This window comes from Amphiprion ocellaris, chromosome 7, assembly GCF_022539595.1.
Source record: "Amphiprion ocellaris isolate individual 3 ecotype Okinawa chromosome 7, ASM2253959v1, whole genome shotgun sequence".
In the NCBI taxonomy this organism is placed as follows: Eukaryota; Metazoa; Chordata; class Actinopteri; family Pomacentridae; genus Amphiprion; species Amphiprion ocellaris.
In genome coordinates, this window is record NC_072772.1 from 12,263,134 (window position 1) to 12,290,590 (window position 27,457).

General features: G+C 39.5%; 1 protein-coding gene across 2 annotated transcripts in view; it reads left to right on the plus strand.

Annotated features, from left to right (window-relative positions):
* The first annotated feature begins 232 nt into the window (after positions 1-232).
* si (sucrase-isomaltase (alpha-glucosidase)) overlaps positions 233-27,457 on the plus strand; it is a 71,219-nt gene continuing 43,994 nt past the window's right edge. Inside the window, exons 1-18 of one of the 2 annotated variants that reach the window (XM_023287206.3) lie at positions 233-263; positions 1,811-1,922; positions 2,605-2,681; positions 2,969-3,089; positions 4,215-4,324; positions 4,606-4,757; positions 8,021-8,192; positions 8,466-8,565; positions 9,283-9,395; positions 9,512-9,637; positions 11,818-11,949; positions 12,402-12,521; positions 15,352-15,465; positions 15,966-16,050; positions 16,745-16,862; positions 19,913-20,084; positions 21,610-21,726; positions 24,161-24,315. In XM_023287206.3, coding sequence (XP_023142974.2) covers positions 1,811-1,922; positions 2,605-2,681; positions 2,969-3,089; positions 4,215-4,324; positions 4,606-4,757; positions 8,021-8,192; positions 8,466-8,565; positions 9,283-9,395; positions 9,512-9,637; positions 11,818-11,949; positions 12,402-12,521; positions 15,352-15,465; positions 15,966-16,050; positions 16,745-16,862; positions 19,913-20,084; positions 21,610-21,726; positions 24,161-24,315 — 2,096 coding nt within the window. In that variant the 5' untranslated portion in view covers positions 233-263. Of the gene's footprint in view, positions 264-1,100; positions 1,126-1,810; positions 1,923-2,604; positions 2,682-2,968; positions 3,090-4,214; positions 4,325-4,605; positions 4,758-8,020; positions 8,193-8,465; positions 8,566-9,282; positions 9,396-9,511; positions 9,638-11,817; positions 11,950-12,401; positions 12,522-15,351; positions 15,466-15,965; positions 16,051-16,744; positions 16,863-19,912; positions 20,085-21,609; positions 21,727-24,160; positions 24,316-27,457 lie in introns of those variants that run through there. The other variant, XM_055012301.1, reaches the window with a different exon arrangement.

Here is a 27,457-nt window from a genome sequence, read left to right on the forward strand (position 1 = left end):
TCCCTCATTAGCGCTGTGGAATCAAATGTGATAGTGGAGTTAGTTTAAACAAGCTGATATGGGGATTTTAGGATGGAGTTGTTGTCTCATTTTATGGCTTTGAGATAGGCACGTCGAGACTGTGAAACTCACATGCAGGCACATACACACTAAGCAGTAAAGGAGTGGCAAGTCCATGTGACCACAAAACATCCTGTGGACTATAAGTCGCAATCACGCTTGAACTCAAAAGCACTTTGCCCCGACCACTGGAGAGAGCCGAGGTAAGACTGCAGAGATGGCTGTCTAGCAGTTCAACTCAAAAACTAATAATCTTTATCTCATATTACAGTAATTACACTCTACAGCAAATAAAAAAATCTCTACGGTGTAGATTATAGTGTTTGTTGATGGTACACAATGATTTACAATATGATGCTGAATAATGATTATTGCTGAGATGCTAGTGGGGTTCATTTTTAATAACTACAACATCAACATATGATAATGATGTATAAATATTGCATTCAATAGTCCTTCTTGTAATAGATACAGACCTGCGAGAAATGGATATTCAAAGCCATCTTTTCTTTCAGCATTTTGTAGCTTGCAGATGTTTGAATTATGCAGTTCTATCCAAATTACTGTGGACAGACTGTAACTGCGTTAATGATAATGTTGGTTATGTGTAGCCCAGCTCTTTGCCAGTAGAGTAAAAAAATCTACTGTAAATTGCAATGCAGCTCAGAGGAACAGATGTCTATGGAGAGCTGTGCATACTGATTCTTTTGCTCACTTGCTTGCTACACTAATCCACACCTTTGAAGCCAGTCTGAAATATAATTAAAGGTAACAAACTGCCTCTTGGTATGACATTAACTTTTAACAAAATGTCTCACAGTTACCCATTTACTAAACATAATAGGTAAAAGTTCACAAGAAACATCAGACTTGGTATCAGATTTGGTGCTAAACTGCCTGTATTTATGGTAACCTCAGTCACAAAGTGTTTGTTGTTTAGAGTGTGTCCTTCTACATGTATCAGAGAGTGCGTGTGTGTTTTTGGAGATGTAAAATGATACGCTGTGTGGAAATTATTTTTAGGTGCTTATCGCGAGCTAAATGGAAGAGTAGAGAGCCTGAAGGGTTTGTACCATACGTATGTTTGTGTGTCTTTTTCCATGTGTTACGCTGCATGTTTGCCGGCGTTTTTGTGTGCTTCTCTACGATGTGCAGCTGATTGCAAACACACAGGGGCATGCATGCGTTTGGCTCTCGGCCTCTCTCTATGCCCTCACCTGCTCTTCACAGCACATTAGGCAGGATGGCTATAAGCTTCTCACACACCCAAATAGACACATACCCACACAGTCATACAGACATTCACCTTGTTTTTGTCTCCAGCAGTATACTGGAGTGAAGCCTAATTGCTTGAGTGATACGATGGGTGCCTTTGCAAATAGTAGACTCAACCTGTCGGAGAATTTTGTAAAGTCTTTTCCAAAGTTTCTTTTTCCCCTCCTCTTTACCTCGCTCTATGAGTTCAGTGCTTCTCTCAGCTTTCTAAGGCTTTTGCAGAATCCAAGGTTAACGCAAGGAAAATATATGTATGTCAGATATGTGTTTGCATACATATAGTTTTTGTGCATTAGTGTGTATGTGTATCTTGCCAGTGGGCCTCATTAAGCAGGGAAGTTTTTGGACCTTTGAGACCTTGCCTTCAGTAAAACTTGGTGTCATTAAAGGGTGTTAATGATGTTGGCCTTTGTAATCACTCTGTATATGTGTGTGTGTGTGTGTGTGTGTGTGCATTTGTTTGTGTGTGTGATAGATGGGGAAAAGACGGCTTTCAGGGTTGGAGGTGACCCTCATAGTCCTTTTCATATTGATGACAGCGACGGCCCTGACTTTTATAATTCTGTTTGCCACGGAACCATCAGAGGGTAGGTGAACTACACGCATATACTCTATTTGTGAACACGTAAACTACAAACTTAAACATTTAACCCATATAAACAATTTCCATGTTGTTTGGATCTATTGTAGGTGTAAACTAAAAAAAAAAAAAGAAGAATCACAGTTCAAGATGACAGGCACCAAACTTTTCTTTCCTAATTGTCTAATGATAATTAGGCCAATAACCCCTTCAAAATAAACTACAAAATATATAGTTTTTTTTGTTATTTCTCTTCTCTTCAGAACAACACATTTTATGACATCCTTATTGGCCAAGATACATCACATTTGTGGCCTTTCAAAACTATCACAAATCACTGGAGACATAAATCTGTCTAACTGGAGATGGCAAATGAGCTCAGACCTCATGTTAGGTAAAAGGGCTGTGGTCATAGTTACAAAGATAACCAAGTAGCTATGTAACCACCTGGTTATGGTTGAGCAACACTCCTCGTTGGGTAATGGCAAACAAATAATTATCTCACACTGACCTATTCATCCACCCTTTACAGGGTGGAAATCATTATTTAATGACATACAATTCACACATATCTAAGTCTCAAACCACTGAATAGACTGCATACTGATGTGTCATGGTGAAGTTACTTTGTTTAGACTTAGAAATACTGATTTAACTCTTCTGCTTTAATCAAACATTTTATCTTTTAGAAACGTTTGTTCCTCAGTGTCCCAACATCCCTGTGGCTGAGAGAGTAGACTGTTACCCTGATGCTGGAGCCTCAAAGGTACGAGTCACCAGTGTCTCATAGAATACAATGTAATGTTTGTGAAGAAGGTTTTTCCAAAGCTACTGAGTTAAAGGAGTTATTCCAACAATATATACTGCTCAATTATTACTCTTAGTACCGCCACAACTGAACTGTGGTTACTGATAGTGGTGACAATAGTTAGCCTGGTTATAATGATTGCTAGACAGATGGCACTTATTATAATAGAAATGTTTATGGTAGTTGTAATGACAATAAGAGAAACTTGGACACTGAGAACAACATCAACTTTCCTACTTGAACAGGAGGGATGTGTGCAGCGTGGATGCTGCTGGAGTCCATTGAATGAGCGAAACGCTCCCTGGTGTTTCTTCCCAACCAACCACGGATACACAGTGGTGTCAGAGGGGTCCTCAAATCCTTATGGTAAATTCCAATTTCCCCCCTGTCTACCCCACTTCCCAACTGGTGTGTTCATCCACAGAAGAAAATATTTAGCTTTCCATTTAGCTTATTTTCAAATTCTACCTGCTCCACATTCCTTCAATCTGTCAGCCTTTTTCACATCACAAGACTTTCTGTTTTCCACTCACTTTGCCTAAGGCATGGGTTTCTGTGAAATATGACATGGATGGCATATCAGAAAACATGATTGACTTTGCAGCAGGCAGGTTTTTCTATTTTCTGCTTGGTCTCACAGCCTTATGTGAGTTCAGTTATTGTGTAAAAGCAGGGAGAAACATTGGGCATTTTGTATGAAGTCTAAACTACAACATTTTCAGTCACATTGGGAACATAAAAAAACATTTATTGAAAAAAAAAACATTTTGTGTGGGACAAAGATGGTTGAATTGAAAAAATACTGATATTTGCTTTTGCTTAGACTGACAGGAACACTATCAAAAAACAATTATTTGTCTTGGCCAGTTTTGGGTTGGCAGAGAGACTTTAACCAATACATAAAATGAAAGCATTTCTTCCTACATAAGTTAAACTGTCTTCAAATATTTTTCTACGCATTCAGCCATGACATCGTTCACAGCTACTATGCAAATTGTCTACATTTACCTCAGAGGCAACTGAGAACTCTGTAAGCTCTGTAAGCATATTGTACCCTTTGATCATACTGGTAAAGGAAAAACTTGGGAATGCATCTGTGTTTGAATGGATTCCCATCTCAGTTCATCTAATGAGTTTAATAAAGAGCTCAGGATAAGGAATTAGGTAATTTAGATGTTATTGTAGAGAGGAATACATTCGTCATGTGATGCTTAATTGTTTTATTTTCTAATGCATTTTTGTTTCCCACTTGTGCACAGCTGATCAAACTACTGTTATCTAGAATAATAATTAGAAAAGTTTTTTTAAATGTGTATTTAAGTAGTAGTTGTAACATAACAACTAGAAACAGAACCAATATTATCACACAATAATAGAATAATTTTTGTGTCATTTTAGACATTTTTTGGAGTGAATATATTTCTTAAAAATTACATCTCTTACTGTATTACAACTATTGCCAATCCTTTTGTCATGTGTTTTATTTTACAGAACTGACAGCTCGACTGAAGAGAATGGACTCTCCTTCTTTATTTGGTGGGGACATACAAGAGCTAGTATTTCAGGCAGAAATGCAGACAAGCAATCGACTCCATTTTAAGGTGCACACCACCAACTCTCTCTTGCTTCCTTCCTGTTAAACGCAGCTCTTGCTTGTGAACACACGTCCACACATTAACAACAACAGAAGAAATTGAGAGATAGTTTTAGTCAAGTCAAAATAATTTCCAAAAGCATTTTTTTTTAATCAAAGGACATTGACACGAGCACCGTGCAGAAAAAACAAGGACAAAAATAACAATGTACTCAGCAAAGTACGAACATTACCATGAGATAGGAGGCTACATTCACCCGGCCTGAATGGTTATTTCCTTTCCCTCAGATCTATGATGCCAACAACAAGAGGTTTGAGGTCCCTCATGAACATGTCAGGACCGTCAGCAGTAACCCATCCACCCCTCTCCACAAAGCATTGCGCATCACAAGAGAACCCTTTGGCCTTACTGTGAGAAGGAGTGATGATGAAAAAGTCCTGTGAGTGCTCGCTCTTTGTGTGTTTGTGTGTGTATCATATGTACTGGTCTGTATTGGATAGAAGATAGGGTTGTTTATAAGAACTACAGTATTACGTTGTTTTCCATGTGGACAGTGAAGGAAATACAGAAAACATCAGACTGTGAATACACTGAGTTTACACTGTGGCTGTACCTGTACAGAAGGATGGGGGCAGGTCTTAGCCGAAACACGTATAGCGGTGGTGGAATTGTTGTGGTAAATATTAAGATGGGACTACAATCTGTGTTTGCAGGAGGTTATACAGGTGTAGTTCTGGAGGCAAAATAAGCATCAAAATACTTAAAAGACAATATAAGACAATCTGTGTTGTTGAATATTTGATTCGGTGTCTCAACTCTTTCTTCCCAGAACTGTCACTGTCGCCTTAGAAAATTGAAAAATTGACAGTTGCCATTAGATTAACATTGATTCTGTGTATCTCATTTGATGGAATTATGACAGAAATCCTCCAAGGTAGTCTGTGCACAGCATCATCTCATTGTCATGCATTATTGCTACATAATGACATGTGACACCCTCCCATGTTGCATGTTGGTTTCCCACGGCAACAAGTAATTATATTCATGTTGATTCAGGGCACAGTTAGGGAGCCTTGGGTGGCATCGTGGTGATGGACGGCCCCGAAGAACTGTCTCACACACAACACCTTAAGGGATTAAACCATTACATTCATTGATGTTGATAAATGCAAAAATTACATGTAAGCAGTAGTGCTTATATTAATGCTAGGATGTGACAAACAGGTAAATACCAGTCAAATATTAATTTTTAAATTTTGATTGACTCTAAGGATGGGTATCTTTTGGATGATATTGATACCAGAAATGATAGTAGTGCTGCTTATCAACTGTCTTCTGTGTACTGATGTAATTTAGCTTTATAGCTAGACACGTCTGTTATTGTGTACCTTTTGCCCATTTATTTTTAACAACTGCAAAGTGATCATGGCGTTGCGTTAATGATTAATCTCTGAGCAGAAGAGTGAATTAAAAGTGGGTAGAAGGTTCCTGCTGATTTATTTAGTGTGAGATCAACAGACAACTGCCTGTTTTATTTTACGCGCAACTGGTAGAAGAAAAACAACATCCAGACAGAAACTGTCAAAACCATTTAGTCACTGTAAGTGCGCAAGTAGCTCAGCTCAAATGCCTTAAAACAGACAAGACATCTAATGTAAGAACTTATGAACTCTGTAACATTCCAAAGGTAATAATCATTTCATCTGATAATGAGTAGTATTTTGTGCTGTGGAGCCTGTGGAGAACCAAGTCATTTAAAACACTGCTAATGTATGGTGTATTGTCTCATGAGTTCTTCACAAAGCTGTTCTTGTATTGTTTGCTGCGGGGTTTTTTTCTTTTTGCAGCTTCTTACAGTTTCTCCTCTTAGAATTTAACCTGTCCCGTGCAGTCCAGCAAATATGAACACAACGATAATGCTATCATGCTACAATGAACACATCATAATTTTTCGGACAGTGGCAGTACCTCATCTGTACTGTGGAGTTGGCAAACCAGGAATCATCATAAATTTAAGACCCATTCTCAGTAATCATCTCTTATTGAAACTCATTGTCCAAACAGGGACAAATCTTTGGTGGCAACAATGCTTCTTTCAATGTACAATACTTATCATGTACTACAGGGCTAAATATTTAATGTAACCTGAAAGAATTCTGTGAAACTTTTCCACACAGTCATTGTCTTTGAATCTCTTCACTGGCAGCCACACATTAACAGTAAAGCTACAGTCACTCTTATCTATCAAGACAACCTTTGGTGCTGGATCAAGCAGTATTGCACATGATACTCCACATGGCCTTTAGCCAAAAGTCATGAAATGGCTTTTATGATCACCTAATAAAGATTATTTTTTTTATTTATGAATCCAATTGCACTAACTTTCTTAAACTTTAATAACCTTGTCCTTATCATGCTACTTTAGGTCAGCCACCACTATCACTGTTAAGTGGCGCATTTAAACGAAAACTCAGACCTCAGCTTTTCCAAAGCTTTTATTTTGGCTAAAACTAAACTTAAGTAATTCCAAAAGTCAAAACTACTCCTGTGCATTACAACCATCATAACATTATGAGTAAGGAGAGCCATAGGGAAATGCTGAGGAACATGCTATCTTCATGACACATAGAGGGAGACTGTGGCTGAGGTGGTGCAGAGGGTTGATCCATGATCCCTCCATATGTCTAATCATCCTCAGCTGAGACACTGAACCCCAAGTTGCTCTCAATGGCAGCATAGCATCTTGCATAACAGCCATTGCCATCATTGTTGCATGAATGGGGAATGTCTTGTAAAGAACTGTGTAGTACTCAGCTATGGTTAAGAGCAGCTGTAAAAGTACAGACCGTATTTACATCAAGAGTTTGTGATATGTAGTAGGGGATTCATTTGTTATACTAATCTGCCAGTCTGGAATTAGTAACTTTGTGCTTTGCAACTGTTATCATTACTAAGCATGATATTGCACTTACTGTTTGATATTTTTTATAACTATTTGGTAATATTCCAATAATAACATGAGCCATACATGGCCAATAAAAAAGCTATAACTTAGAATAATAACGTAATGTAGTGATTCTGATTCTCACTCTGACTAAAATCGACTTGTGACTAGACATGTTCATTAAACGCTCATGTAACCCCTCACAGTCACCTTGTTTGCCCTGACATCATTACATAAGGCTGTGTCATATGACTGAATGAAGCCACTAATGTACATACTATTTTTCGAGGTATTTGTTATCATGGCTATTCAATAACGCAGTGTATTTACTACATTTACATCCTTTACTTGTATGTTTTGACAGCTGCTTGCAGCTTCAGCAGCTTCAGCAGCCTGAGTATTTCAGCTACCAGTGTATGTCTTGTTTTGAAGACTAGAGAAATGCTACTCAACAGGCTTATTAGAGCTTGATGGGATGGTGTGTCTTCTCCTTGGTTTTTCTTTCCACAACTCAACTCCTCCACACGTCCTTGTCTCGTTCCCACTCCCACTCTCTTCTCCACTTGCTGCATCTCGCTCTCATTTTCTTTCTTACTTCTTTGTCTCTGACATTTTCTCTCTCTCACTCTTTCTCTCTCACCTGCTACCCCTTTTATTTTCCCACACCTCAATGATCTCACTCACATCAGTCTGTCTTCTGTTTTCCAAGAGGTGATCTGTTTTTGTTTTGTTTTCTCTTTCTTTTTAAATGCATTCAGGTTTGACACTACAATGGCTCCACTGGTGTTTGCAGACCAGTACCTACAGCTGTCTGCAAGGCTTCCATCCCATAATATTTATGGTCTGGGAGAGCATGTCCATCAAAACTATCGCCATGACACATACTGGAAAACCTGGCCCATTTTCACCAGAGATAGTTTCCCTAATGGGGTAAGGAGGACACACACATACACATCCACTGTTAAATTGTGCGCACAAAATCAAATCAGCTGAAGCCTGACTAGGTTTTATGTGTATCTGCTAGTGTGGCATGCTTACATGTGCTCCCTACATGTGCATTCTCCCTCTCAAAGGGCTCCAAATTGAATGTCTTGTAAGCAGATTAGGCAGTGAAGTCACCCCTTTAGTTTCAGTGAGTTTCACCCCTCCAGCATCTCTCATCTCCTCCCTATACCCCCTCATCTCTCTCCACCTTCCTTGCAGGGAACACATAACCTCTACGGACACTATCCTTTCTTCCTCTGTCTGGAGGACAACAGTGGTCAGTCATTCGGGGTCTTCCTAATGAACAGCAACGCCATGGGTAAACATATACACACACACACACGCAAGAGTACCGTATATGGAGGTACTAGAATGCACAAAAACACATTCATATTTCAGCACACGTTGTCCTCGGGAATGTGCACAAAGAGACAAGAGCACATGTTTTGAAAAGGCAGCAGTGTGTTTAACAAAAGTGGAAGCTGTACTCACTGCATTCAGTTGCACTGATATACTGCCATATGGATGCAAAAAAATTAGAAACCACAGAATCATACGATGTAACACTCACACAACCCACACAAATAAGCATACATCAGCAGCTGAAACACTCGGAGAAGAAAACCCTTTTTCAGAATGGTTCAAGGGCAGATGAACCATCAGTTATGCCTCATCCTCCTAACACAAATGGATCTACTGTTGCCTCAATCAAAGAATTGTGCTGACAAATCAAAGAGAATATTGCATGGCTGTTTTATCCCATGAAGGAGAAGACTGAAAGCAATGGGAATATCCACTGACATGTTTCTCTTGCTCATGTCTATAGTCTCCTTATACAAAAGCTTTAGGTTTTCTTTATGGATTGTCTTGATGGATACATAATGTCCAAACAAAAACTCCTCCAAAGAACAAAAACAGATAAGGAAATGTGTCAAAACAGCAACTCACAACAGCTTGACAGGTCATTCTAACATTACGATTAAGAATCAAGAACCATATTTGGATTAAGCTTGCCGTGTCTGCATCTTTCTTCCAGAGGTGACTCTGCAGCCTGCCCCAGCGGTGACTTTCAGGACTATTGGAGGAGTCCTTGACTTTTACATTGTCTTCGGATACACACCAGAGCAAGTGGTGGCGGAGTTCCTTGAGGTGATTTTCTAAATTCTAAAATATGTGTGACAGATTTTTTGATGAGCAAAATTGGTTTGTGAGTTGCCTTGTCACTGTATTCACATGGAAAAAATATGCCCTACTATGCTGTCCAGCTCATTGGCAGGCCAGTCATTCCTGCCTACTGGTCACTGGGTTTCCAGCTCTCTCGGTGGAACTACGGCAACCTGACTGAGGTCAAGGCAACAGTGGACAGGAACCGTGCTATCAACCTTCCATATGTAAGTCTTCTTGCTTTTCATTCTGTTGCTGTTCATTTGTAATTCTGTGCGACGAAATATTTCATCTATTATTACTACCGCTGCCTCCACTCATATCTGCGATTTTGCCTCATATTCTCAAGATAAACTGTGGAACCACTTCATTCACAACTTTTACCTGCTTTTAGGATTATTCTTTTGATGTGATGAATTTCAGTTGCATAAATGTTCTTATTTGTTTTGCACTTTCACAACCAGCATCTCAACTATATCGTAAATCTCAAACACGTACATTTTTGTCAGTCATTGGCCTGCACTGTTTTACAATACAATATAAAGTTTATAATAAACTCATATCAAACTAGATGGAATTTCAAACCACGACAACATCCTCCACTTGACTCGATTTTATTGATACTGGTTTGTCTTAACAGACGTTTATTTTCTTTTGCAAAGCAGGAAACGCCAATTGAGGACAAAACATGAGCAGGTCTTTGAATTTGATCTCAGATGTCAAATGCTGGGAGGCATTTGGAGTATTCTTCTTTTCCTCAAACAAATATGAATTTTAAAGGCCAACGGTCTGAAAAAATGTCGTGATAATGCATTGTATGTGCAAAGGTGGATGTTTTTTTATAGATGCTGCCACAGCTGTATAGCTTTTAGGGGGTGGGGGTGGGGGACTGAAGGCAATCGATACTTCACCTTGTGCACCCCTTGTTAAATTTGAACCACTCATGCACCACTGTGTGGTTCCAGAGGCAAGAGCCTTAACCACTACACTATCTGTGGAGACGTGATATGAAGGTTGAAGTGGGAGTTCGGCAGACAGTCAGAGTGATAGGGATGGCCTTTCGCTTAGACGGGGTAATCCAGCTTTCTGTCAAATAATGGAGAGTCTGCTGGGCTCTATAGGTTCAATCCCAGGACCACTATTTTTCAGGCGTCACCGAATGTTAGTGCTGATCAAAGATCAATCGACCGAGTTCCTTTCATTATCTCATTTATCCTGATCTGAATGTTAAAACTACTTCAACACCTCTTCCCTTCTGAGACATTTGATAAATACCAGTTGTGGTTGACATTTTCTTGGGGAAAGAGCCTTGCTGCTTATCTTTGTCAGTGTTGTGAACAGTAACTGTAAGAAGTCCCTCCCATACGTAGCACCCATGCTTGATGTACTTTTTCTTCTTTAATTACCAAGGTAAACTCCTAATCTTCATGCATTCCTGCAAAACACTTCAACTGTAGCACAACTCAGCAGCACCAATCAAGGATGTGATTTGAACTCAGTCTTATCCAAAGATCAAATACAAACAAATTTCCCACCCATCTCAATATTTCACTCTAATAATCTCCAATCTCTCTTTCATATCCAAAGACATTAGGATGCAGCTGCTTCCTCTCCTGCTGTACTCAGGGACATGTTTGATAACCACTAGATAGACCACAGAGGGTATTATCACATTCTCCTTAATATGTCTGGAGCTGATTACCATTAGAGGAAGGATCTGGCAGAGCCTTCCAAACCATCTGCTCCATTGATATGAAGTAGATTTTGGCAGGCAGTACAGACAGAGCAAGCATAAAGTCACACCCTGGCAAAAGAAGAAGAATGTGTTAACATTCCCATTGTCCTCCCAAGGTTTAGCAGCACATTAGCAAAGTTGTTTGCACTCATATCAGGTTTCCAAAAGTCCACCAAAGGCAGGTCAACAGACAAGCTGGGAGCTATTTTTTTTCTTCCCAGTGAGGCTCAAACTGCAAATATTTAATAGTGCTTTTATTAGCTATGCTGAAACCGGAATATACTGCGAGAAGGACACATTCAAGTCATACTGATATTTTAGTGGATGTCCTTATGTGCAGAAGCGAAAACACGAGTGGGTGCATTTAAGAAGTATTAAGAGTGATTTGGAATTTATTACAGTCATGCAAGATGTAAATGCGATTTTAATAGATGGAAGCCATGCCAGCATTTTAGCATTTCCAATTAGGCTTTGAATATCTAATGACATTGAACCTATTCTGGGTAAACGCATCACGATATTCGTACAAAGCACATATCCCCAAACAAGACTAGGAAACAGACCATTTGTGGATTGGATTTTTTTTTTGTCTTCCTGAACTACAAAAGATGAATATGTTGTGCATGTGCCCAAGGACCCCAAACAGTCGTTTTTCTTCTTCTCCCTACGCAGGACGTTCAGTACACTGACATAGACTACATGGAGGACAAGAAAATCTTCACCTATGACAAAGTAAAGTTCAAGGAGCTGCCTCAGTTCGCTGATTACCTGAATGAGAAGGGACAGAAATACATCCTCATCCTGGTAAGATGCGCTTCATTGTTAATGAAGCAATTTGTGTATTTGACACATTAACAAAGAAGTTATACATCCCAGTGCTACTACAAAAAATACTGTTGACAGTTTACAAAGCATTTCAGGGTTTGGGAGAATTGTAATTCTTGTACTAAAAGCCACATGTTGGTGCTGTAATGTCACATTGATAGATATCCGCTGTAATGAAGAGTGTTTCTCAGCAACAAATGATAAACTTACCCAGAGTTCAAAACCATTACATATTTACTTTCGTATTACTGCTGACATGGACCTTATGTTATAATGTGTTGCTTAAACGTGAACACAAATTGTATTTTATATTTTCAGAGTTTACACCAGAGAAAATGTTCTTGATTCAAAGCTCATTTGAAACATCAGTTCTCTCTTTAAAAAAAAAAAAAAAAAAAAAGATTCCTATGAGTGTATTCTGTCATCCACAGGATCCTGCAGTAGCCACCAGCAAGAGGGTTGGGAACGCTCCATATGAGAGCTATGATCGCGGAACCGCGGTGGACGCTTGGGTCACTTATTCAGATGGGAAAACTCCTCTTTTAGGAGAGGTGAGCTACATCTGGTGTGCAAAAGGTTTTGAATAAGGGGGTAAAATGAGGCAGGTAGCACTCAACTTGAATATTGTGACGAAGAGTTACAACTGAAGCGTCAATAGGTGTTGGTGAAACTGAATTAACAAAAGTCTACCAAAAAAAAAGAGTTTAAGCTTTTCAAAATAACAATTTTAGCTTTTTATCCCTGTTCAAATATTTTTTTTTTAGATTTGCTTCTTTTTGTCTAGATTCACTCAAACATATCAGCGATCCCATTGACGCTTACTGATCAAGTTTTGAAAGTTATTCAAATACTAAAATATCAAAAACTGGAATGACCCAGTTAGAATTTGCAGTATAAAAAGACAGAAATGCTTTTAAGTGGCATCTCAATTAGTTCTCATAACCCTAGGCTACAACCTAAACATGAGAAAAGTAATTATTCTCAGTGTTACCTGCTCAATGTACTGAAGGTCTTCCATTCATCCATTCATTGATTGATTAGCTTTACCTGGCTGGAGTATATTCCAGCTGACATTGGGCGAGAGGCAGGTTACACCCTAGACATGTCTGTCACAGGGGTAACACAAAGAGACAGACTACCATGTATGCTCACATTCACACCAAGGGCCAATTTAGTCTCACTAATTAACCCGCCATGTATGTTTGGACTGTGGGAGGAAACCAAACAACAGCGAGAACTCCACATAGAAATACATAAACATGGACATATCCATTTGCTATGTGCATGTGTTACTGGGTCACATCTCCCATTAAACCTACTAATATTCCATAATGGAAGTATAGTAGTACCAGGATGTTTTTTTCATTTTTTTTTTTTTTTTTATTATTATTATTTATTATCCCTTTCCCCACTAAGCACATGTTTTAAAAGCTCGGTGGAGGTGGGGAATGAAGTACGATGCTCCTATGCTTTTATAGTGTTGCGTTTGATTACGCACACGATTAAGCCCAGTCCCACTGCTAATCGCATTTTCATGCCGTTTATTGCAGGTCAAACATATGCATTGATTCCGCATTAGTGTTTAATCTTAAAATGTTCTGCATCGCCACATCACAGATTAGATGTGCAAGCGTGTGTGTGTGAGAGAGGATAAAAAAAAAAACACATAGTCTGTGTGCTCATCTATGAATATCCTAAATGAAAAGCTATACATAGTTCTTTGTGCTTTATGTTTGTGCACGCATGTGTGTGATTATAATTGATTCTAGTTTATTTCCATATGAATGCATGTGTCCTGGTTATGAAAACAGTGGGGTCTTTGCAGAAAGACCTTTTGCTGCTGCTGTATCAGTAGTAAAGGAGATACAGTGACAGGCTGGTATTTATTCTGCTTTTAAGACAGCTAATTGCCTCCAAAGATAAGGATGAAAGCTTTTTTTTCTTGGTGGCCCATATGTCTCAGTGTGTGAGTAAAATCATAGCAGGACTTCACTCACACAGATGAATATTTCTGTTCAGACCACAGAGGTAAAAATGGATGGGAGTAAACAAAGCAGCGGGGTGAGAGAAGGGAAATCTGTGTGGGTTTAAAGGCAGGCATGACAGACAGAAACATGGGCAGAGAAAAAGGCAGGTGCAGGCAGACAGACAGACACAAATAATAGATTAGAGGGGAATGTGCAGGGAGACAGACTGGCTGTCTTACTGAGTGGCACAGTGACAGGGACATACATAGGGAGCCAGCCAGAGTGAGAGACAAGAGACAAAAAGACAGATTATCAGGTACACACACACCCACACACACACACCCACAAAGGAGGGTAGACACGACGGAAGGTAGAAAGACACTTTTGGAGAAGAGGGACAGATAGAAACAGGTTGGAGAGAAGAGAGACAAGTAATGACATAGATAGGCAGACTGACAGGCAAAAGAGCATCAAAAACAGAGATAGAGTGAGATATGCAGCTACAAATGCCAAAAGATTTGTTGAAAGTGTTTACCCTCTTGTCAGTATTAGTACGCAGCTGGAGATGACAAAATCTGGAGTTAAAGGAAGGAATGGCTCAAAAAAGAAAGATGGCATCTGCGAGCGACTATCAATAAGCTCTGACCTTGGAGTTCTGACCACCTGCCAAAAACATCTGCCTATAAATCTCTCTGTGTGAGCGCATGTGTGTGTGTGTGCTCACATGAGCGTACGTGAGCGTGATTCATGTCTTCGCTACAAACAGGGTTGTAAAGTTATTGCCGGTGGAAGTAAAGGTAAAAGATAGCTCAAGTGAAGCAACCTTGAGATTTAATATCTACTGTGCTCTACAGAAAGGGTGCGCACACAGAAATGCACGCGCACACGCACACACACACACACACACACACACGCAAACACACAAAATCTCTGCCTTTCTCTGCGGATTAATCATTTTTCTCAATACATGTCATTAAGGATGACTTCTAACACACAGTCACGTCTAGAGATTTCTATTGCATTATCGATTTCTTCTCTCTGTTCTCTTCCTCAACTCGTCTGTGTCTTTATCCCCTTTCTCCTTTGCCATCTCTCCCTCATCAATCCCACCCCCTCCTTTGCTTCATCTCTCCTCTGTTCTTTTTTTATGTCATTTCCACATATCTGAACTGTTTCACTAACACCTCCAAAGAAACAGTTTTATTGGGGCTCGCTGCTCCTAAACATTTCAGCCTGTCGTGCCTCAGCATGTTATTTGCCTGTATATTACTGTTTAGACTAGCTTGTGGCTTTGTCCCATAGAAACTCAATCTAATGTGAAAACTGTCAGCAGGAAAGTTCATACAATGTTTTATTCTAAGTTAATAAAAAGTACTTGTAACTAAACAGCGTTTTTACATCCTCTCGCTCACAGGTGTGGCCAGGAGAAACGGTATTTCCAGATTACACCAGCCAAAACTGCATCGACTGGTGGGTGGATGAGTACCAAAGACTCTACACGGAGATCAAGCACGATGCCCTCTGGATTGTAAGTCAGTATTAAAATACATGAAATGACAGTGTGCATTCACTGATGAGCAGTTTCATACCTAAAAATTCTGAGATGGGCATTATTCTGCATCCAGTAGCACACAGTGAAGGGCAGTGAGCTTGTATTTTTGTAATTTTTCATTGGCTGTGGGTTGAATATTGAAGCCAACAAGAAGAACCAGATAGTCTAACAAATAAAGAACGGAAATGATTCCTCAGCTGAAAAGCTGGTTTGATTCTCATTATTTAAGCTCTTTGCTACAGTACACACAGTTTCCCATTCTTTATCTCAATACCCAGATCACTTTACTAAACCTTATCTTGAAACACAAAAAATGCGAATGATCAGCATGTTATCATATACTAGAAGAATCCTGGATTCACAGCACTGCCATAGCATCTCCTAGATAACTGTAATTACTTATTAAAATGATAATTTTATACTTACAGATGTGTCTTCTCAAACTTATCCTCATGCTCAAACATATGCTCTTACAGGACATGAACGAGATTGCTAGTTTTGTCAAAGGATCAATTAAAGGCTGTGCTGATAACAACCTCAACTACCCTCCTTTCACCCCAAGTAAGTCGCCTTAATTTCTGTGTTCAGAGTCATAATCAGTGTGAAATATCTGTTGTTCTTATGCAGTTTTAATACCAACAACATGTGTTCCTTTGGGGATGTGGCTGCATTTCAAACCATTTTTTTCCCACTGTTAGTTTGCCCTTGCTTACAAAACAAATCTATAGTTTCTGACAGTCTGAACAGAGTACTCTACAGTTACCCTAATACAAAGAAACAGAGGTTGTCATAGCTGTGTAGCTTGTGGCCTAAATGCTGTGCACGCGTTGATAAATTATCCACAATAGCTCATAAAGTAAGTTCAACTGTAGAGGAAAACTCATCTAAAATAGTGAGTCCCTGGTGGAGAATTTTGAAAATGACTCTTCTGCCATGTCTTTTATTCCGACTGTGTCCCAGACAGGGTGATCATAACTGGAAAAGGCATGCTCCCTTGATGCCACCATTTTTATTGCACTCCTCCTTAGTCATCCTCTTCCTCCATCACTCTACCTTCTCTCATTTCCTCATTGTTCCCACTTCCTATTGCGGTATATATCAACGTCTCTCTCGTTCTTTCCATCCCCGTCTTCCTCGTTTTTTTTTCACCGTCATTGCTCTACTTCCCTTACTGCAGCCTATATTTTGTATTCACTTCATACCTCGTCTCACCTTGCACCATCTCTTCACCTCCTTCATCTTTTCTCTCCCCCAGGAATTCTGGATGAGGTGATGTACAGTAAGACTCTGTGTATGGATGCCAAGCAGGCCTGGGGGAACCACTATGATGTCCACAGTCTGTATGGCTATTCTATGGTGCTGGCTAGTGAAAAGTGAGTGCATCCATAATCAATGACAGGAGCAGTTTGGCCAGCTTGGTGGGGCCAACTTGCTGCCACCCCTTCAGAGCAATGAGGCATTGGCAAATGCTAAATACACTCCAACAGTGTAACGCACACAATCTTCAACATCAAGTGCAGTAAAATCAGAGGTTATTGAGCAATGGCCCTGGAACAGAATTATGGAGCTGACATGCAAAAGTGCAACAGAAAAATCTGTCAGTTTAGTGCAGTGCAGTGACTTATGCCCTCCACTAAATCATTGCCTGTGACTCCTGCAGACCAATTGAAGGTTGGATCCCATGTGATATGTGCAGAAATATGTTGTAATGAGCCCAGTTCCCAGGGTGCTTGAATGAATTTCTCATCAGGAGCTGGCACTGAATCAGTTTAAAGGACCAGTGTGTACAGATCTAATAGAAGGACTATTATCAGGAATGCAATAAAACACTTATAATTATGTTTTCATCTGTGCACAGTCACCTGTAACTACAGATTGTTAGTTTAGAATGAGCCCTTCATGTCTACTCAGGGAACAGATTGTCTGTCATGGAGCCCACTGTGTTTGGTCATGTTGTTTCTACAGTAACCCAGAACAGACAGAGCAAGCACTGGTTTTAGAGAGGGTCTCTTGTATTTACTACTTTGAAGAAGCAGCCACCGTGGGTTCTCCTACATGCTTGAAAAGGGAGGGTTTCAATGTGCAACCTCACTGTTAGATGCCACTAAATCCAACACACTAGTCCTTAAAGGGTCCAATCTGTAGACAAGCCTAAAAAGGTGCATCAGTGCGAACATTTAGTATAATCACAGAGGTACTGGTAGGGTCTAGGCAACGAAACAATAACAATATGTACCACCAATAAGTACTTTATCGATAACAAAGGGACAGTTGTTCAATTAAATGCCTGATAGTTTCATTTAAACGTATTAGATGCATTTTGTCATGAAAGCACATTACAAAACTGCAAAGTTCGATTGCCTGAACAAACCCTTACATTTATGAAACACTTTACAAAGAATTTCTTCAACATCAGTTTATTTATTGCATTGTGTTGATGTTACACGTAGGTCAGTTTACTTCAAAGTAGATTTTATTTGCTTACTTTGTATAATGGATATCAAAGTAAAATCATTCCTTTTTGCTTTATACATATTTTCAGTAATTTGTGGTTTTCTTTTTTGCTTTTAAAAAATAAATTATTACCTCCATCCCTTGATAAATAAAGTGGTTAAATTCAATGTTAGGTAGTTAAATTAAAAATAAAACGTCTTCTTTACTACAAAAAAATAGGTCAGTAAAATTAGGCCATTCTTTATTGAAAATAGGTCATTTTTTTAAGTAAAAATAGATAATTTTTCAGTAAAAAATGGGTTATTAAAAAATAACTGATATTGGCTAAAATTAAACATTTTATTCATATATATTTTTTTCAGCTATGTTGCCCAGGATAAGAATGAGATAGGGAAACTCATGAATACATGGATATAAGCGAGTTGAGTGCACAGAGCTTGATTACAATTGGTCTATTATACCTACAAATCATTGTGGTTTAAACATAATGCCAAGTGCATTGTGCATGCAGGTGGAATGCACATTTCTGCATATCCTATATTCAGGTTATGCTGATGGACGTGATACCTGCTAAGAATGCAATGCACATGTCTGCATTCACAAAGAATACAATGAAGTAAGTCTTGTCTGACTGAAGTTCAAAGCAAACCAGCACAAAGCAACATGAGAGTAGCAGAGGCAGTTCATAAAGGCACATCACATTTGTCCTTCAAAAACAAATCTGATGGAAACAGCAAAAGAGCATAATCAAGCCTGGAACTTGAGTAAGTTCTCCACAAAACACAGACCACTTAAATGTCACAGAGGTATGGAGGCTGCAGTCATGGGATTGCTATCGTCTCCAAGCTCTCGGCCTGTTATTTCAAACAAGGCTCAAGTGATATCAGTTGCCAGTGTACTAATATGAACTGATGGTGAAGCGTTAGGAAATTGCATCAATTAGAAAGCAGCACACACCTGCACTGGTGGGTTTTCAGCTGATGGAAAACAACAACCCATAAAACTAAATCAGTGTAATGCAGAGATATGCTGTTTTATATGTTGAAGTTCAAAAAAAAAATTGCAAACACACTCCCTTAGCCAGACAATCAAATTATCAAAAAGTGTTGACTAGATATTTGGTTCCCATTAGATTTTATAGTCTCTCATGTCCGTTTTCCTCACTTATCCAACAATATGTGCCACATAATGTAATATTCTGCAGCTATTGTGTCCTGAATCCTTACTGCCTTTCAGATGTACCTCAGGGGCAAAAAAAATCAATGCATAAGGCCACTCTAACCTTTAAGGTGTTACTTTTTCTCTTAATGTAGCCTCAAGGTTCCTTAATACTATTTCTGCACAAGGATAATGGTGTCTTTCAAAATGATATCATAGCATAGATTCCCTGCTGTCTTTTTTGTTTTTGTGGCTCATTTCTCAGGTGCATTATTACCTCTTACAACCACAGTGTGCACATTTACTGCAAAGATGTACATAAAATGTGTGATAAATTAAAACATAATACTTGCTAATGCATAGTCTCACACAGGCGCATACATTTGCACTCAAGACCATGAAATAATCTCTGAAGTTGATTTGCTGACTCACTGCCCCTGTATAAGAGCTGGCTCATCTTTCGTTTGTCTCCTTTCTTACACTCTCCCTCTTTTTCTACCTCCGTCCACTAATTAAAATGTGTTATTGGCAGGAGACACATTTTGTAAACATCATCAGGGCTTTGTATTGTCATGGAAATCAATGCTGCTTCGATTCCCCTCAAACAAAATAATAATGTACAGTTTGGTGGGAAAAGTACTACAAGTCTGACTCTGTCCCCGTGAAATATCCCTTTATCTTCCTCCTTCTCTGCCAGCATGTGTGTTTGATATCCGTTTCTCCCTTGTGCTCTCTCCTTTTGTTCTGTCCCTATGACCTTTTTATCGTACTGACCTCTTGCTCTCCTTGCTGTCTTCTCTCCATCCCACAGAGCTCTGCAACGCGTATTTGGAAAAAGCCGTAGCCTGCTGCTGACCCGCTCCTCCTTTCCAGGTGTGGGAAAATATTCAGGTCACTGGCTGGGGGACAATGCTGCCAACTGGAACGACATAAAATGGGCCATCCCTGGCATGTTAGAGTTCGGGCTTTTTGGAGTTCCCTATGTGAGTAGCAAACCTTCACAGAAGAGCAAACACTGTTCTTATCATGTTAGAAGTAAACGAGAAAAAGAAAAACTATTCGGCTAACCAGCTGCCATGGCAGGGCTTAACAGAACTCCAAGGAACCAATGTATTATGTTATACTAAATCATATATTTGACATATAAGAGACAAAAATACCACTAAGTGTGATCTAGTGCGAGAAGCTCTTGTAAAAAAGTCTGAGAAAGCCAGAGGCAGTCACAGCAATGAATCGGTATCTCACTCCATCGTTCTGGCACTGGGATGGTTCTCTCTTTTGCCTTTTTAAAAAGAGGATTCAGCTGCTAATTGAGATCTATGTTCAGACATAAGCATTAAGACAGAGGGGCCGGCAAGAAAAAGTGTCTCTGGAATGAGATCCATTAAAATGTCTGGAAGAACACCGGTTCTCTTTGCAGGAACATCACCATATCCAAAAACAGACTTGGAAAAAACACAGACACGCAGCTAGTCAGCACCCAAGTGCACTCTGCACTGTTTACTTGCATGTGTGTATTTCTAGCGTGCAAACAGTAGTAAGAAAACAACAGGGGGTCGAACGCACATGCAAACGCACACAGACACACACAAACATGCACACACACTCCTCCAGCTGTGCACGTCAGGTGGTCTTATAGATGCCAACTTCTCCAGGTGGGACTATGTCAGGCATATTTTAGGTTCTTTAGCACACACACCCACACACACACACACACACACACACACACACACACACACACACACACACACACACACACACACACACACACACACACACACACACACACACACACACACACACACACACACACACACACACACACACACACACACACACACTCACACGGACAGAGAAACAAAGAGAGAGAGAAAGCAGGAGAAATGGGATTTGGATCAATTCCCTCCCATTGAGTCTGTTGTAAAATATGGCCAGTAGTAAACAATAGAAAGCGAGCATTCTCTGTGGACTGGCCTTTGACTGAAGTCTCCTTCTTGCACTCCATTGTGCAATTAATGTAAATAAAGATTACTGCTCACATCTACTGCCTGCCAGTAAATCTTGACTGAATTGAACCAACATCAAGAAAAGACTTTTTAAAAGACAAATAAGTGGCAAGTTGTCACTTTTGGTGTCCTTTCTTCTTTTCTTTTTTTTGTTTTTTACTACTCCTGGACATGTGTTGATGTCCAATTCAGGTGTCGTCTCTGTGAAGGTCCCTGGATTGACATTATTAATGTAGAGATGCTTTATTTTATTCTCAACATCGCCAAATGAACTCCTCAACATACCCTGTTCTCTGACAGTGTTTCCCATATCATTGCAGCGCCAGAGAAACAAAGCAATAAAATGAAAAATAAAGCCCCTACAACATCCCCCTGTTCCCCCGACTTTTTCAAATGGCATTGCAGGTTTATGTTTCCTATAAAACAACATTAAGGACACCGGTGGAAATATGCTGTCGGTCCTGGCTAAATGTCAACCTGTCATCTCCTCATGTGTTTTCAGATCGGCGCTGACATCTGTGGCTTCTTTGATGACTCCAGTGAAGAGTTATGTCGTCGCTGGATGCAGGTGGGGGCCTTCTATCCCTTCAGTCGGAATCACAACGCCGAGGGCTACAGGGTACTGTAAAGGCATTTTATCCTACAATTCTTATATTAGACTGTCAGCTTTAGATTTATGAATCACACGGTCGCTGTTTGGTCTAAAGTGCTGCAGGGTGCACCCTTCATTTCATAACACTGTATAGGTGCTGTAAACTGCATCGGTTAAAAATATAAACCTCTTTCGGTAGCCATGGAGTTTGTCATTACACCAGCACAAGTACAACTGTGTGATAAACGGGAGCAGTGACACCTCAGATTTTGGGTTTAACACTGGAATTGTAAGCTGTTGAAAGTCATAACAGCTGTCGAGGGCAGTGGAGCATCTGAGCCTGAAGTTAAATGTAGCTATGGAGTTCAATGCCACACGACTCAAAGAGGTTGAGAATTTTGTGAAACTTAGCATTAATGCTAAATTAGGTTAAAAGAAGATAATCTGATGTTCCAGATCATGGATAAACACATCGTAGCATATCAACATGGCTTTAGTCATGTGGTGCCCATAGGGTGGGTAGTATTACTGTCTCCTCAACTCCAGCTGTGGGTCTAGTTATATATATAGAAAGTAATTTTTGTCTTGGTGTCTTGATTTTCCTGAGATTTAGGATGATAAATGATAATTGTTTTTAATAAATAATAATTTGGCCTCATTAAATCCTAATCTCAAAGTTCAAACCACCCAAAAAAGCAATACATCCTCTGGTTTAGGGTCAAACATACCAGATCTGTCCAACTATAAGGTGCCTAATCTCAGAGACCAGGACAGTTTTGCCCCATCCATTCATAATGCGGACGAGTCCAAACAGCCTTGCTGTATATAGCAACGGATGCTAAGCTATGACTGGACAATCAGTCTTCAGGGGAACGGTCAATAAGGTCAGGTAATTTAAAACCTTTTCGATCACAGATCAGACTCGATTCATAATGACAACCTCCATTCAACAGGTTTAAAAATCATTTTGTATTATAATGAAGATAGATTGACATTTATGTTTATCCTTAACAAGCACAATATAAATCTGAATGTCACATGTCAGGTCCGTGGCTTAATGTCACAGAGCGACACAGGAATAAGTGGCCGCTGAGCCTAAAAAAACAGTGTTTATGTTGCTGTTGAGCTATTTTCATAGATGAGCACAAATAACTTGGGAGAAAAGTCAGTCTCCGGCATTGAATAGCGTGAAAATTGATGCTCTCACAACATTCCTTATGTGACATCACTGCTGCAAAAATAGCAGAGCTGAGGTAAAGGGAGGTAAGATGTGGTGTATGTGTGTGTGTGTGTGTGTGTGTGTGTGTGTGTGTGTGTGTGTGTGTGTGTGTGTGGGTGGGTGAGGGGTTGAGGCGTGGGGTGTAGTATTTGCTGGAGGACAGGGACATGATGATGATGAATTTGATGTACAATTTCCACTAAACGAGACGGCTAACGTGTGACCTTTGCTTTGCCCTAATCATGGCACTCATCACACGCCCATGCAGGCCAGTCCAAACACACACACACGCGCACACACACACACAGAGACACACACACACACACACACACACACACGAGTTCTCATCAGACTCTCAGAGGTGCCGAGGGCATAAATGATTAGCCAGATGAGAGGAGCACGGCCTGTTAGCAGCTAATCACCCCTCTCACTCGCCACTATCATAGAAATTAAATCATACCTCTGTTTCTTTCGCTCTCTCTTCCCTTCATGTATTTCTCTTTTGCTCATCGTCTTTGCCAAAGCTACTTTTAGATTTTTCCAATAAAAGGTAATTTCTATTTTATTCATTATGAATGAGGTTAATGTCCACTTATTTATCAAAAATAAACTGGTAATGTTAAAGAAAAGAGCTCCTTGGTTTTGGTCTTTTTGTCCCAGTTTTTCATCCATCTTCTTCACCTTTCCTGTCATTCAAACAAGTTGTCTCCAGCTGTGTTATAATAATGCACGTTTTGCAAATTTTGAAGTAAGAAAAAGTTAACAGAAGTGCCAAAATGTATTAAAAACCTAGCCAATTTGTCAATAAACAAAACAAGCAAATAAACAAAACTAATGGGCTCCCATAAGGTGGATTTCGATTTTTTATCCTCCCAAAAATTTAATTTGTATAAGTCGATAAGAAAGTACATTTTCCAGATAAGCAATGACATAATGAACATTTAGCTCACATGACTGTTTCACTGCTTCAGGCCTGCCTCTAAATCATACCGCCACCTTCTGGCAATACCACAAAATCTAGCTTGTACGGTTCAAACCAGTTATCAAAAAATTAATACATTTTTTTACATTTCCAAAGTTTGCTTCCCTCTTTCCTTACAGTTATATAGAAACATGGCTTGTTTTGTCCTTCCATCTACACACCTTTTGTTCACGAGTAGATAAAAGACAAATCTTCATTTTATTCCCCCATTTCCTTTCATCTATTAACTACAGCCCCTTAATCTGTCTTTCTGTCTCCAGCCTCAGGATCCAGCTTATTACGGTGCTAACTCAAAGCTCGTGGCGAGCTCCAAACATTACCTGACGATACGTTACACACTGCTGCCTTACCTCTACACACTCTTCTACAAAGCCCACACCGCAGGGGAGACTGTTGTTCGTCCAGTCTTGCACGAGTAAGTCATTTATATTACTGCTTTAAATCAAATCTGAATTGATCATTTTTGAGCAAACGGTTATAGAAAATCAAAGTCATGACATCATGCCTGCAGTAGCCTCTCTTCCTCTTCTACTTTAACACAATACAATCTCATTTAGCATTTCTGTCATATGTCTTGGTAAAAGCATGTCACTGCAATTTATTAAACATATCCATATATTTTTTTTTCTATATTATAATGTGTTCTAGGAAATTTAATAGATTTCAGCTTCACTTTCTAAACACAGAAAAAAATCTACGAGTGCATCAGCACAGCCACTTATGTCACTGCAGTGAAATTTTATTAATATCCATGAACCGGAGTCCTTTAAAGTGATTGGGGGGTTTTTTGTTTTTAGCTTCTTAGATGGAATCTGGAATCTGTGCTCTAAGAAAAACTGTTAGTGTTTGCTCCTCTCTGTCCTGTTATCCCAAACATGTCTGAACTATCTGTAGCAGCTTCAAGTCGCTCAAGGAGTCATGCTCAGGCCACAAAAATCAAGAGCTTATGTGAAATCCATCAGTTTATTACAATATGGGTGTTGGTAAAAGATAAATATTGAATATTTTTATACTAAATTTAAAACTGAGTTCTAATAAAGATGAAAAAAACATATAGTGAACCAAATAATAAACTGTTGATATAGCCTCTGTTACTAGGGTTGCTACAAATGTCAGTGGGATTTTGAATAAAGATGTTTTACTTATACAAGCAGGCAGTTATGGTTTTACTTTGGCTCTCTGCACTGTCAGGTGTGTCTGACAAGGCTCTGTGCAGCCCTTACAGAATCTAAACCAAGGGGTCACCAACCTTTTTTAACCTGAGAGCAACTTCAAGAGTACTGAGTAGTACGAAGGGCAACTTGATACAAACTTCCTAAATAGCAAACTTGCATCAACACATTTTAATAAGAATAATGATAATAATAATAATAATATGTAAAGAGACTGTCTGATCACATTTCTGTTAATTATTCCGTGCAATAACAATTGACAATGATTTCCTTAACAATGATGGTAGGAAACAGATATATATAACCATACAACATTATTTATTACTGTTAATCTGTTCCAACATTTTAAAGTCAGAGGTATCCCATCTCTGAAATTTTTGTAAATATTTTTCTTGGCAGTTTTGAATGAATCAGCATATTTGCAGCATTTTGTTCAAAATCACACCAGTTAGATTTTTTGTGCAAATTATCACTTCAAACATTTTTAGGAAATCATCAACTGTCATATCTTCAAATCATGCTTTATTTGTGCAAACCACTACCTTTGTAGCATTTCTGAACTATTCATGAACTCTATCCTGTTTGTACAAATTATCAGTTATGGAAGGAAAAAAAACCCAACTCTTTCACATAATGAAATGAATCCTATTAAATTCATACTAATCACCAAATCTGTAGCATTTTTAACAGATCATAACAACAAATCATTAAATGTTTCCAACAAATTATTTTTCACATTTTTGTATAATGGCTCAGTGTTTTGAATGACAACATATGTCATCTCTTTCTTTGTCTGTAAATGTCTGTTAGTGGAAAGCCTGGCATTGCATTGTGTTCACCAAAGAATTGTAATCTGGTGTATAATTTGACACTGCAACTCTCAGACAGTCTTAGAAATGCATTAGTAAGGCGTGTTGTGTGTTTGTTCTTGATGAAGTTCATATGAGAAAAGGCTGATTCACAGAGATAAGTTCAACCAAAAAGGCAGGCAACTTTCATAGCTGCTGTACATACACCATTGTACCTTTCTGTGTCCACAACACACCAAAAGTTTGGTGCAGACTGATGGCTTTTGAGGTGAAGGTCATTTTGCAACGTTGGGATTTCCATCTCCACCTGTTCAGCATCCAGGCTGAATACAGCACTTAGTTGCTCAGCAATGCATGTCATGTCTACTTGCATGAAATGATTTGAAATGAATGACACACATGGCTCAAGCTGATCAAAGTCATAAAACCTGTTCTCAAACTCTTCTCCCAGTATGTTTATGACTTAGGAGTACCTTTCCACTGCTTTGTCAAAAGCCCCAGATGCACAAGCATTGTCATTCAACAATGACTGTATGGAGAGAAAGTGCTGCACTTCTTTCCTCTGTAAATGCACAGAGAAAATGTTCATCTTAGCTTTAAATGTGTTTACAGAGCTTATCATGTCTTACCTTGGCCTTGCAGCTCACAGTTCAGATGGTTCAGTTTCCCAGTGATGTCCGTTAAAAATACGAGGTCAAGAATCCACTCAGTGTCCTCAAGCAGCGAGGTGTCTTCCCCTTTGGATTGCATGAACTCTTTGATTTCGGCCAACAGTGACAAAAAACGCTGCAAAACTGGTCCCCTGCTGATCCATGGGGTTTCTGTGTGTAGTAACAGATCACCATGTTCAGCTGACAGCTCCTCCAGCAGCACCTTCAATGTCCTGGTTGTTTGGTTTTGGAGCCATTTATGATCTTCACGACAGGAGTCATCACATGATCAGATCCGGCCACTTTTGTACATACATATGGCCTGCTGGTGAATGCTGCAGTGGTAATGTAGAAATGTTGGAAAGTCTGGATCACCTCTGCATCGTACAATGAAACCTGCATGCCGACCCGTCATGGAGGAGCCCCATCTGTTGTCACTGAAACAAGCTTTTCTAACGGTATATTTTTCTCCACGAAGAAACTTTTCACCGCGGTGCATATGTCAATTCCCCTCGTTGTTGTCTACAGGGGCAAAAGTCTCAGGAGTTCTTCTTTTGTGGAGAAATCATCAAACACCATTTGGATAAACATCATCAGCTGAGCTGTACTGCTGCTGTCCACGGACTCGTTGCACTGAATGCTAACCCACCTGCACTTAGCCAGATCCCGGCCCAGCTGCTCTGTCAAGTTTTCGGATATAGCCGACATTCGTCTAACCATCGTACTTGCCCCCAGTTGGACATCGGAGAGAGTGGAGATGGCATCTGGACCATTCTTCTCGTCTTTGAACACTGTTTGCAACTATCATCATTGCTTCTTTCAAGACCTCCCCGTCCGAAAAGGCTTTCTTGTTCTTTATCAAATAATCTGCAGCTCTAAACGAAGCCTCAGTTGCTTTGTGTTATTTTACCGCTGGCCTCGTGAAA